The sequence below is a fragment of the Stegastes partitus genome, unplaced genomic scaffold (genome assembly GCF_000690725.1).
Source record: "Stegastes partitus isolate 25-593 unplaced genomic scaffold, Stegastes_partitus-1.0.2 Scaffold192, whole genome shotgun sequence".
Taxonomy (NCBI): domain Eukaryota; kingdom Metazoa; phylum Chordata; class Actinopteri; family Pomacentridae; genus Stegastes; species Stegastes partitus.
In genome coordinates, this window is record NW_007577923.1 from 87,517 (window position 1) to 101,283 (window position 13,767).

The 13,767-nt window shown below is 41.1% G+C and overlaps 1 protein-coding gene across 1 annotated transcript in view; it reads left to right on the top strand.

Moving 5' to 3' along the window:
* The window catches only part of LOC103356321 (ryanodine receptor 2), a 64,882-nt gene extending 54,543 nt beyond the window's left edge, over nucleotides 1–10,339 (top strand). Inside the window, exons 97-105 of the mRNA XM_008280426.1 lie at nucleotides 1,011–1,147; nucleotides 2,001–2,061; nucleotides 2,395–2,541; nucleotides 2,741–2,872; nucleotides 3,901–4,057; nucleotides 4,337–4,401; nucleotides 6,318–6,418; nucleotides 8,644–8,695; nucleotides 10,092–10,339. Of these exons, the coding sequence (XP_008278648.1) occupies nucleotides 1,011–1,147; nucleotides 2,001–2,061; nucleotides 2,395–2,541; nucleotides 2,741–2,872; nucleotides 3,901–4,057; nucleotides 4,337–4,401; nucleotides 6,318–6,418; nucleotides 8,644–8,695; nucleotides 10,092–10,187 (948 nt within the window). The 3' untranslated portion in view covers nucleotides 10,188–10,339. The remainder of the gene's footprint in view (nucleotides 1–1,010; nucleotides 1,148–2,000; nucleotides 2,062–2,394; nucleotides 2,542–2,740; nucleotides 2,873–3,900; nucleotides 4,058–4,336; nucleotides 4,402–6,317; nucleotides 6,419–8,643; nucleotides 8,696–10,091) is intronic.
* The last annotated feature ends 3,428 nt before the right edge of the window (nucleotides 10,340–13,767 follow it).

The window sequence follows — 13,767 nt, forward strand, 5'->3', positions numbered from 1 at the left end:
TCAAACTTAATTTTATTGCTCAGCAAAGTCTTGGCTTCTTCTAGCCAAACAAATCTGGACAAAAGATAGGTGGCTTTGAAAGGGGCTCATGTGGGACAAAGAAATAACCACAGCTGATGGTGGTGGTCTGAGGCTCCTCCTGTAAGCTGCAATCTATAAGTAACCAGTTAAATAGCTTTCTATTCCTCAAACACCCGCATTAAAAGAGGTGAAAAGTAACAATTTAGTCCCTAATGTTTTATGAAAAAAATGTTTTGACTTTGAGTTTTATCAGACCGGCATCTTGAAGCACTTTCACTTTGTCTCTGGCTTTCTGCCACCGGGGTGAACACTTGGTCTGTATAATGTATAGTTAGGCTTCCCGCACTGCATTTAATAACCCGTATTGCATCATTTCAAGAGCCTGCCATAAAAGAGACGCTCAAGTCCTTCTGGTAATCCACATTTGAATTTGGAGGTTTGCAATATTGCTTACCATACTTTACAGTGCTTGTGTTTCTAATACTAAAATGGGCTCAGTAATAAAGCTAGATGTGCTTGGCTCTAGTTTTAAGTTAATAAATTAAGAGACATAAAGTTTCATGGAACCGTGACGGCACAATACGGAGAAACTCAGCATCTATCATGTGATTAAGTTAAGTAAATATTTTCTAGCCAAGACACATTGTGCGCACACATTTTAGTAGAAAGGTAAAATATAAGCCGAGATCAATACTCGTTATTTATATACTGTGAGCTCATTGTTGCCATCAGTCATTTACACAACCAACAGTGCACTATGGAGGGAAGCACAACCAAGGTATCATAAAATCCTTGCTTTTTTTTACTCAGTAGTTCTTAGAAGCAGCGCTGTCATCCAGGCTGAGATGTCATTATAGCACAGAGTGTTCAGAAGAATTCAGGCAATCACATATGCATTGTTATCTCTTGCCAGCCTCCATTCAGATAAAAATACACTGAAGAGACGGTTGTTTTAGTCACTATGTTAACCTGTCTTCTTGCCCTGTCAGGTGATGGATAAGTATGGCGACTTTTACGGCTGCGAGAAGATCAATGAACTCCTGGGTTTGGACCAAGCTGCTTTAGACTTTAGCTCTGAGAGAAAAGAAAAGAAGAGGCTCAAGAGAGACACTGCCTGGAGTGTTCTGTGAGTAGAGAAAGTATTTAAAAAAAAGTGCCAGCCTCTGCGAATCTCCGTTCTTAAAAAGATCCATGGGAAACTGCAGATATGTCGTACGTCATTTATTTCACATTCTGTGCAGTTTCAGACAAAATTAAGACTGGGATGTTTAAAAAGATAGCACTTTAATATAGTTTTTTCCCCCCCTCCTGTATATGTACATGAAAGAACAAGAGCTTCAATAATCAGAAATTGTGTATTTATTTCTGTATAGTACATGCATTGGAAATAATTCTGGCCTATGACAGGAATTATAGTGCGCAGTTATCTAAGCAGCTGTACCCAAAGCAGCTTGCAGAGATGGCAGCAATGTGTCACACTTCTCTGGAGGATAGCTGCAAGTATGTTGGTAAACACACAGCCTGGTGCCGACATAAAAAACATGAGTCAAATGTGAAAATCAATACAGCCCCATTCTCTATTGCATTTTACTGTAGAGGAGAACTCCTGATATATGCTGACACTATGGGCTCATTTGGCCTTGCTGGTAACACCTTGAAATAAGATGTCAGATAAATTGTTATTAATATTGTATGCCGTTATCGACGATTATTTCACTGATGTTATGTATGTGTTTGTGAGGACGCGCGTGTGTGTGTGTGTGTGTCCTGCCGAACGCATGGCCGGACAAAAGTAGGTTTTACGACATTAGTCTGCACTTGAGGAAGAACAGGACATTCTGTGACGAAGCCGCATAACAGACAGGCTCTTTTAGAAAAGACAGCGTAGCTCAAGGGTCTGATTTTAGCCATGGACACGTTGACCTTATTTTTTAGGTTCTTATCGTTATGTATCGTCGCAGTAATGCTGTTTGTTTCAGATTTAACTCCATTGACGTGAAGTACCAGATCTGGAAGCTGGGAGTTGTGTTCACTGACAATGTAAGTTTCTTTGTGTCTAATAGCTTATGGCTTTTGCTCCATTTGTTTATGCCCACTTGTTCCTACAAAACAAAGATAAAGGTGTGCAATTAATGTTAACCGATAATATATGACTGAGCAGCGGGTGTAAAACATATCTGATATTTTACGACCTAATTTGTTTTATCTATTGCCCTGCTGTGCTGAGATTTTGTTTGATACAAATACACATGCTGCAGAGGTGACGGAGGTAATATCCTGTGATTCCACCTTATCTAAAATACACATTTGTCTCGATCTGTCCTGGTAATCTGTATCGCCTGTGCGTGTTTGTCCTCGTGTGTGTGCTCACAGTCCTTCTTGTACTTGGCCTGGTACATGATCATGTCTGTTCTGGGCCATTATAACAACTTCTTCTTCGCTGCCCACCTCTTGGACATCGCCATGGGCTTCAAGACACTTCGTACCATCCTTTCGTCCGTCACACACAACGGGAAGCAGGTGTGTGTGTGTTTTTGTATGTGTCTGTCGGCCTGTCTTTAAATCTCTGTCCATCTGTCCTTGTGTGTTCACACGTGCAGTTAGAATGCATGTGATGTTTGCCTTCACAGCGTAGGGTTATATTGGGGCTTTTCCAAGATGAAGAAGCGCATTAAAGCCCATCTGTCTGTGTCTCCTCTTTTGTGATTTTGTGTGTCAGTTGGTCCTGACTGTGGGCCTGCTGGCGGTCGTGGTGTATCTCTACACCGTCGTAGCGTTTAACTTCTTCAGGAAGTTTTACAACAAGAGTGAGGACGACTCACAAGACATGAAGTGCAACGACATGCTCACTGTGAGTTTTGTGTGCACATCGACACGCAGACACTTTGTTTTTCCACATATATCTACCTTTATCTACCCCCTTTATCTCTTTATCTTTCTATCTTTCGAACACAAACAGAGCCACACATGTTGTTTTCTTCGACCAGATTGAAGGCGGTAGAGGAGGATTCTCACAGTGATCCCGTTGTGGAATTGAGAGCAGCTTCTTTCTTCTACTTTTCCATAAAATGATGGACACATGGATAGAAAACAGCCCCTGAAGCCTCGGCATAGCTCTTTGTTTGGCCATCCACAACATTAACACCCCACCGTCTGCTCTTTTCTAATGTGGGCTCCACTGTCACTCACATACGCAGGCGGATGGGCAGCGATAGCATTTGAATAAAACCCTACCATTACGGGAGGCAGGGGATATTACATTAAATCCTCAGTCACATGTTGCTCATGCTGGACTTTTAGCAGCACTTTTACAACACTCATTTGCAATCCCTTCTCCTCATCATCACAACACCACAATATTTTTTAGACAAGTGAAACCTGACAAAAACCGGATTCTAAGATAACCAGAAGACAGCGCATCCTCTACTGTCTTGCACTTGTGAGAAAAAGAGAGCATTTTCAAATTCTGAATGTTCCGCCAAAGTTTAGCTGTCAATTTTTGCTTTGTTCATTCAAGTTCCTTGTGGAAAATATCATCTTCGGCACTTAAAAGCGCAGCACAGTCCTGGCGAGACAACTTGATTGTTAATTCTTCTTGCCTCGTGCTCTTACATGCAACTCCTTGTGGGGAAATACCGTCTAAAGTGAAGGATATTGATTCAAATGTTACATTCTGTATAAAAATGCTGCTTCTCTCAAACTTTCAAATGTTCCCCAAAAGCAACCCCCCGTGGAGACAAGCATGAAAATACATGAAATTAATTCTCAGGGTTTTTTGCAGCTTAAATTTTCACCAGTGTTATCCTCAGACATTTATTTAAAAAACACTCTGAAGTAGAATGAATACTATTTACTGAATAAACATGTGTTTGCTTTCAGTGTTACATGTTCCACATGTATGTGGGCGTGCGTGCCGGCGGTGGCATCGGCGACGAGATTGAAGATCCTGCCGGTGATGAGTTCGAGGTGGAACGAATCGTCTTTGACATCACGTTTTTCTTCTTCGTCATTGTCATCCTCCTGGCCATCATCCAGGGTACGTCAGTGTATTTGTTTTGCAAATACAGTTAAGGTTGAAGAGAATGCATCAACATGTATACTGCACGTCTTTACCAAGGCACACACCAGTAGAATTTATTCACAGCGTTCGACTGGAATTCGTCTGATGAATTTTTCATGTGGGTTTGGAAAACAGGCCAAGTGTATGTTTATTCCTCTGAGTCCTTAAGTTTCACTGACACCTGTCATTCACACGCGAGCGCAGCCACGCGCATGCACCAGACACACAATTCTGTCTTTCCTTCTGCTTTTTCAGGCTTGATAATTGATGCCTTTGGAGAGCTGCGAGACCAGCAGGAGCAGGTGAAAGAGGATATGGAGGTGAGATTTGACTCTTTCTGTCACAAACACTGTCTCACGTTTGAACACAGACACGCACAGCAGTTGTTTATCCTCGTCAAGCATTTTGAATAAATCACACATCAGCGTTGTACAATAGGTACAAATATTCTGAAAGTATGTGAACCTTTTGTGCTACAAAAGAGACCAGCGGATACCTCTATGTTAATGCAGCCGTGGTGATCGAGCAGCAGGTTCATTTGTGGTCAGTAAGTTCAAGACGAGCTGTAACTTAAGTGCATGTGAAGAGTAGATGTAGATTAAGTCAGTTGTTGTGGGAGCTCGTGTCACAGGAAATGGTCATATCATTAGCATTAATGAGAGGAAAGCATTAATCGCCGTCTCATAGATAATCAGCGGCGAATCATTAAAGCAAGTTTATTCTGAGACAAAACAAATCCCTGGTATCCAAAATCAATCATCCGATGTAATTGGCATGCATAGAATGTGCATCTTAAATAAAACCTTTTCTGTCCACTGTTTGGCTCGTTTATTAGCGCTGAACTTTCAGTCTATAAATCGTGCTTCATTCGTGTTTGCATATTAATGCACTACGGGCTGTTTTAAGTTTAAGAATGTCTGCTTATTTGGATCATAATAAGTACAGACTAGACACAGTGGAATACAAACGAAGATGTCTTTCCTCCTCAGTGTGATTCTACAATCGCATTGCTTACAGCTTTACTCCAGAGTTACATGTGAAGTTAGTTCTGGTGGAGCCTGTGGACCAGGCAGCCACAATACATAGAATCCTCAACGGTAAACCAGTAGAGGCTTCAACAGGAGTGAATAAAGCTTTCCTGAATCAGACAAGTGATGCTAAAAGAGAGAGACACGCTGAAACTTAGCAGCCAGTTGGAACAAGCAAACAAGCCCAAAGGAGAAGGAGAGGCAGGCAACTAATCGAAGGTTAGACCTTTGATTACCCAGCTGAGGAAACAAGGCGGCACAGATGGCCTTACAAACAATGAACTACCCTCTGAAAATGAAGGGTGCTCGTATGATTTAACTGAACGCATAGTTGTTATGGTCACTGACATTTGGCAAATGCACAACAGTCAGCATCTGCTCTTCTACATCCGCAGAGAAAACAATAACGAATGAATAACAGTAGAGAGCTGCGGTTCAGTCGACTGCACAACAGATTCAGGAGGAATTCAAGCAAAAGCAATATGTTTTACAGATTGCTGAAGGCTAAAGAGAACAGAGGCAAGCAGGGGATGTGTAGGGATTATGAATAGTGCTATATTATGTTCATATATTATGCAGGTTTTTCATTGTTTTTTTGACATCAGCCATTAGTATGTGCTTTCATGTGTCTTTTGCATTGTGTCCCAAAAAAAAAAAACACAACAGAGCGACACATTTTACACCTGCTTTTCCAGATGTTACATTTCAGATGCATTACGCTCAGTTACACCATAAATCAGGTTGGGTTGCCACTTTCATCCGCTCATTTTTTTTTTTTTTTTAAATCCCTGAAATACATATTGCATTAACCCCAAAACACACATTTCAGCACTGCTTCCTTTCTGTCACAGTTCCAGCACAAAAATATTGGAAAAAAAGGTAATTAGACAGCTTAGCATCCCCCAAAAATGTTGCAAAACCTCAGCAAAGTGCCCCTCTGTGTCTTCTGAAGGGAGCGTGAGGTTATTGTCGTTTACCGTCGTTTTGCTTTTGTAGGCGTCCTTTGAGTGCCTTAGTGGGAAAAAAAATGAGGTGTCACATTGTTGTGGCACCAGACTAAATACCATGTTTGAGTCACAGAGCGCTAAAACGAGACGCCTCGGGTCTTGAGGTTTGGGTTTTTAGTGTTTTATTTTCTAATGTACTGTGGAGCGCATCATGTTTGTCTTTCATGAATCATTACGTGTCTCCCATCTCCCCTCCCGCAGACCAAATGTTTTATATGCGGAATAGGAAGCGAATACTTTGATACAGTCCCTCATGGCTTCGAGACTCACACTCTGCAGGAGCACAACTTGGCCAACTATCTGTGAGTTGATTCATCCTCGCCGCTTTTATGTTGGTTTGTCATCAACTCATTTGGCAGATGCTTAAACTAACTTAAACACAAGCCATTTTTCACGTTGACTTGTGTAAATATTGTGCATGCTTCACCATCACTAAACCTAACAACGAGCAAACATAACCGCAGTCACACCTCCATCAGTCATTGACTTAGCTTCAGAACAGTATATTCCTATTAAGTCATCATTAGTTTTTTTTAATTATGTTTAGACCAGTTCTCGGTGTAATAGCTGCCATAGAATAGAATGGATTAGAATAGAATATACTTTATTTGTCCCAGACCTGGGAAATTATTGTAAATAGCAGCATCCAAAAACATAGAAAGAAAATACAAGAAAATAACAATAATTAAGTAATATGCATCCCGGTGTCCGCTCACAGCGGGTCCAAGGCCCCACCGTCTCCAGTTGGGCAGTCCACATACTGGCAGAATGTGGGGAGAGTGGTAGAGAGCGGTGTATGATTAAAGTCTCCTGAGATGATGATCAGAGACTGAGGGTGTGATGTTTGCTATGGATGAATTCACAGCACAGCATCAGCCGAGGGGGGGATGTAAAGCGTAATCGGCAGGATGTGCGAAAACTCCCTCGGCAGGTAAAACGACTGCAAACCAACCGCCAGCAGTTCAACATCCTTTGTGCAGCGCCGCTCTTTAACGTTACATGCCAGCATTACACCATCGTCTTGTTTAATAGTGAACAATTTTTCACTAGTGATCATCAACTAGCATCATTTTATTGTGACATTTATAATGACAATCCAGTAAAATTCCAAACACTTCATAGAATAGCGACGTGTGCATGAGACCAAACTTTGCAGGCTGAGGGGAAGCAAGAAATCCTGCATTTGTTTTTGCTTAAAATGCCATCGAGCTCCACCACAGTGCAAACAGAGTTGTTCATCTCAAATCATCACGGGCCTTCTGCTCTGAAATACTGGACAAGTAGATCAAATTATCTCGATGTCAACTAGTCATCTGAACTATATGTTGTGTGTCACAATAACACAAAGCATGTAGAATATTTCCTAATATGTGGCCACAAAAATTTAACAAAAGTTATTTTCCATGAACGTTCATGACTGATTGAACTGGTTCAAGAAGTTGTACCACAAAAACAAAAATATTGCGAATCCAAAGAAAAGTAATCTGGGCTTATTTTTCATTTTCAGACCCCACTTGATCAGCTGCAGAAACAGATCGAACTGTTACCTAACCTATTATAATTATCAACTTCCTACTGCAAATGATATAAATATACAATATATACTAATTACTATAAATATACATGTCCAGTTTGTTAGTTTAGTCTTAAAGTCCAAGTTTATTCCCAAAGAAAAAAAGCAAGAGAATTCATTGGGATGCTATCAAACAGTTTCCACAATGATCGTGAGGATGGATTTACTTTTTAATATGAAGGCAAATCAGAGATGACCAAGCAGCAATTATTTTAAGAAGATTTAAGATGGAATGACCCCAAATAGAAACAAACAAGTAGAGCTCATAGGATGTGACTATTAAACTCTGCCTGTGTACTGTGTTGAGAAAAAAAAAAACTATATTGAGAAATATTTGTGTGTGGCTTTAAAGGCAGAAAATAATTACCCCAGTCAATCATATTAAAAATGTTATGGCAAAAAAAGTGATTAGCATTTTCTCTTTACCATAAACCAATGAGTCAATGGACACCTTTTCATAAAAGCGCTTCTCTTGAAGGTCTTATTGCATTGCGCACCGTTGCTACATCAATAATCGCCACTGGCAAGACCTCGTTGAGTCAAATTAGTATGGATGCATTTCAATCCTCTGACTGATGGACACTCTCCTGCTCATGACTATGTATGCTGATGCTTCATGTTACATTTTTGGCTCACCTGTTAAAGGTCCACAGACTGAAACCTCACTATTGATAATCTAATAAACTGAATGATCAGTAAATGTCAGCATCGCTCGCTTCTGGTCGCTCGTCAAACATTTGCAAGCACTAAGCTAATTGTCTAACTTCTTTTCTCCGTTAACTATCCTGCGGTTGTGTTTTTTTTTGCTGCATCCATTATCGTCACATTCATTGTGCACAGACTTAATTTAATGCTAGAATTTCCTCCGCATGTGTTTCTCTCCATATCAGATCCAAGTATGTGTGAGAGAGATTTGCAATTTGCTACATGATTGCCTCTTCTGTGTCCCTGCAGATTTTTTCTCATGTACCTTATTAACAAGGATGAAACTGAACACACGGGGCAGGTATAATAGTTTTTTTTCTCTCTTCTGTTTTATTGCATTATCCAAATACTTTTAAAGATCCTAAATGATTCTACTGTCGGTGACATGATCTCATCCCTGTACACCCTTTCGCAACGCGTCCTCCGCGTCTCGCTGACCTATTATTTCATTCATTTGGCACGATAATGACGACGCTGTAGTGTAACCTTTTCGACTAGGACAGGATCTGCATTCACGCGGCCTCTCACACAGCCTTATCACCCCTCCTGGCGCGCATATTTTATGATAATATGCATCCCAGGCATACCTCTTATGATTACAGTTGCTCTTGAAAAACATTGCAGAGTAAGGGCTATACATTTAAAGTGGGGTGGGCTTCACATTTGAAGTGGACAAGCGGTTCCATTCATTTGTCTTGTTGCTTTCTTTTTGTTGGCACATATTGTACATGATCTGCTACAGAGACTTACTTCTCATTTCACACTTGTGTCTCACGGTTACTGTTGAATCTAATAAAGGGACGTGAATCGGAATAGATGAAGACGTACGAGTTTAATGTAAAAATAAGAATCTTATTAGGAATAATTTAAATTTTGGGACAGTGTATCTCATATGAAACACTGCAGAACTGATAAAAATATGGTGGCCCAGAAGTGTCACAACAAAACAAAAGCCACAACACAACACAATAAGCCACAACGCTACAAAATTAACCACAAAACTACAAAATTAGCCGCAACACAACACAACGGCTGCAACGGAAGTGTCCGCATTCACAAGTCAAACAAGCAATGACTCTTTATTTTTAAAACAAAGTTATCAACAAAGTTTAACAGCGCATACCGAGATTAATGGACACTATTTGCCATCAGTATTTTACTTACTTTCGAGTTGTTTCCAACAATCTCCGGCTTCTGCCCACTTCGTGTGGTTACGCACTTCACAGTATAACTTCCGGGTTAAAAAAAAAACAACTTCCGTTGCAGCCGTTGTGTTGTGTTGCGGCTTATTTTGTAGTGTTGTGGTTAATATAGTTGTGTTGTGGCTCATTGTGTTGTGTTGTGGCTTTTGTTTTGTTGTGACCCTTCTGGGCCACCGTATAAAAAGACACCGAAAGGTTGCATTTCCAAATTCAAGTCGGGTCCTGGGACTTATCTTTACTGTTTATATTCTTTCAGCGGTTTATTCCTCTCACATGTAGATCAAAAACGAGCTACTCGATGGAATGTGTGAAATGTTTCTCTGGCACGCTTGACACGCAAAAATGTAAAGCATTCAGATTTAAACTGCGTCTTCTGCGTCCACTGTTTAGACTGTTATTCTGCTGGCCCCCGTGAGCGCGTCCTCGAAGAATGTATACATTTGATGCAGTTAATGACCTGAAGGTAAATTATCACTCTGTTGTTGACTTTGCCAGGAATCCTATGTGTGGAAAATGTACCAGGAGCGTTGCTGGGAATTCTTTCCTGTGGGAGACTGTTTCCGTAAGCAATATGAGGATCAACTGGGATGAAAGGAAATCTAAGAAGGTCTAAAGCCTCCCCAGATAGTGTCATTACATCGAAGCCGTCTCCGTCGATGCCCTTGAACTCACTAAATTACCATAAATTTGTGTGTTTCCACTATATTGATATTAGATTTCTGAGTGTTTTTCTTTCCCCCCCTTAGACATCATTATTTCTAAATTATATTGATTAAATTACTTGGAAAACTAGAATGATGACCACTTGTTTGTGTTCTGATCCTAAATTAATGCAGTGTTTGTTTTGGGAGTCCTGTGGGTAGGAAGGTTCTAATTTCGGCGGTTTTGTAAAGTCTACACCAGATCTGTTTTGTGCTTCATTATCTCACACAGTCAAAGCCAGCAGCCCAAATTCACTTCAGCATTTCGCCGGCTGGATGTGTCATGTTTTCTGAATAAACTGATTTGTCTTTCTAATCACAGCCTCCCATCCCTTTCCCCGTCCAGATAAACACTGTCCCTCTGGCATTTGCTCTGCTTTTACCCTCCTCTGTTTCTTGAGGTTCTCTCTTTTTATCTGTTGTGCTCATCTCTCCAAGATCCTCCTACTGTCTCCTTGCTTCTTATTCTCTTTATTCCCCCCCTTTCATGCCTCATATTCAGCTCTTTTCCCTTCTCATCATCAGCTACAGCATAGCCCGTCCCATATTGCTGAGGAAATAGATCGTCCAGCTTATAGACGTGATTGACTGCTGCCTCTGACGGCCAAATAAAGCCTTCGGAGAATTCTCGGGTTGAACTCATTGATTAAAAAAGAGCGCGGCGAGTTTTGTTAAACTGTTGATACGCGTTGACTTTAACAGCGGGGACGGCGAGCGTGGGAGGACCACCTACGGATATTGTCCTCATTATGCAAAGGTCAAACACTGAGCTTACACAGTTCTGCTGCTGATATGTATTCATGTTGCTTTTGAGTTACGACCTGTGAGAATACTGTAATTCACTGAAAGACCAGGGGAGGGGAAACAGGTTAAAGATGAAGAGGTCTCGGTTTGTCTGTGAAGGAAAATGTTTTATATTACATTTGCATAACCTAAAGAGAGTCTCTAGTACAAAAGTTGAATTAGATTTTTCTTTAGATTGGAGCTCTAAATTGCTGCACTTTAGAGATGATCGCATTAATTGTCAGTGTTTTGATTAAACTGTTCATCTACAATGTGTGACGCTGATGTGAGCGATGATTCAAAAGCCTTGAAAACAACTTCTTCTCTCAATTACGTCTTGTTATGACAAATGGGAGTATTATGAACGTTTTATTTTCTGCCAGACTTAACAGTTACTTCACATTTCCGTGTTTGTGTTTCTCTATTCTGAATTGATGCAGTCAGGGCTGCTGGTGTTCTAGTAATTCAACTCTTTTTTTATTTTACTCCATTCAGTGCTTATAAAAGTGAACGTAAAGGTTATTACGAATGCTTTTAAAGATGATTTTATGCGGCACCAAAAAGCAGCATTTCATACTGGTATTATCTTTAACGAAGCTCGCCTTCAGGACCGTGCCCCCCTGTTTAAGATTCATAGGTTTCACAGCTGCCAGTTCCTGAGCTACAGGAGAATGGACATAGTTGATCAGTTGCCACATCAGTCTTAGAGCAGAGGTTGAGGATTGGAGGAAAAAAAAACATCTCATCAAAAGCCTATTTCATTTGGAAATCCATCCCTTTCTAGTGAGTCTAAAAATCAATCATACCGTCATAACATCAAACCCGCAGACATCCAACTCCTCTGTGCAGTTCTCTCTCGCCACAGATGTGCAATTTCAGAAGTAACGTTTCTACAGTTAATTTCCGAGAACATTGTGCATTTGAACCAGGGGACCTCAGTCCTCTAAAACAGCCCAAATTAAATATACCGACTGCTCGGTGTGTAATTGCCACATCTGCTGGATCAAAAGATATTGTGGATAAGATGGATGTTCGTTTGTTGCTGCCAAGCTTCCCCTCCTCTTTTAATCTTCCTGATCTTTCCGTCCTGGGGTTGAATGATGCCAAGGCCAGAAGGTCTGGATGTAGTTTAGATTGTGGAGCATAACTCAGTGGTGGAATTTGCAGCGCCTGCTCGCAGAACCAACAGCGGCACAAGAGAACAGTAGCACGACGTGACACAGCTCAGGTCCCTCATGTCTGAGAAGAAACAAGTGCATGTGAACTGGAACTGCAGCAGATGTGTGTGTGTGTGTCTGTCTCAGGCAGGACAGTCAGCTTCTTCTGTGATATGTGCTCTAAAACCACTTTTATATTGGAGCTATTCATTAGGTTAACTGCTGCATCCCCCGGTCTCTACTTTCCAACACCAGCTCCCAGCCAGACACTTGTATTAAACACATACTTTTTTCAGAGATTTATGTCACCGGGGAAGGTTATTTCTTTTCCACAATAGTGCTGACTTTAAAGTGCAAACTAAAAGAGAAATACAAGGAGTAATGGCATGGAGAGGGGGACGCTGAAGTTAAGGGTAAGGGAAGTTTTTGCAACCTAAGGAAGGTCAGTCAGACCAAAACGCACCAGAAGTCAGTGAGATCTTTATTCAGACAACATGCTTGGCTATCATGTTTCCCAAGGTCACTGCTACTACTGTCTTTGCAGTGTTTATCCATAGTGAGCATTACCTGTACAGAGGTGTCTGCCCGTTTATCTGAATAACCAGAGCTTTGCATTTACATGTTACACCACCGACGATCTTTTTGGTCTGTTTGCAAAAGCAGATATCACGCGGAGCAACAACGGAAAGCCGCCCTGATCCTATCTCACTCGAGCGCGCTGGTGTCATTGCAGCATTTTACAAAGCCAGTGGGCTTGTCAACGACGTGGAAATCATATAAACTGATCTGATTTTATGACACATCAGCAGAATGTAAGCAGTGACTAATGGATGTGGCCATTTTCCATATCCTTCAATGGGAAATCAATGGTATGGTTCCATTATGCGTCGCCTTCAGGTTAGCATTATTCAAAGACACTCTTTGCTGTACCAGCATTCGCAGGCCGCAATAAGGAATCTAGGAATTATGCCTCTTCAGATGGCTTCGGGTTGACATGCAACAGCTAGTTATGCATACAGGGCATTGTAAAATGATTATGGATATAGGGACGTGTGGTTTGATCATTCTGAATATTGCCTCAGTCGCTTGTTTGGGAGATAATGCCGCTTCACCCAGATAGATCATGGAGATGTAATCTGAGTTATAAATCAATAAAAGATGACAAGAGGAAAGAAAGTGGGGGGAAGAGCGCAGCTGTGAATTTACTCTTACCTGAGGCCGACCAAGTATTCTGAATTAAACATGAGCAGCGACTTCTTCTCTTTTTTTTTTCCTCCTTCTGTTCCTCTGATTTCAGTTTGGGAGCTCTTGTCTGCCTCAAACTGCTTTGTACACTCTGCACCCCGAGTTACAATTCTGTCATTTATCGATTTTATTTTAATGCATGGCAGTCCTTTGTCGTTCGCTCGCCCTTTGCAGCCTCATAAAGACTGGATTAATTTTGTTGATTTAGCGCGCTGGCACCAAACTAGCACTACTTGTGTTTCATTATGAAGCGACACATTCGGTGAACGAGCGACTTAATATCGT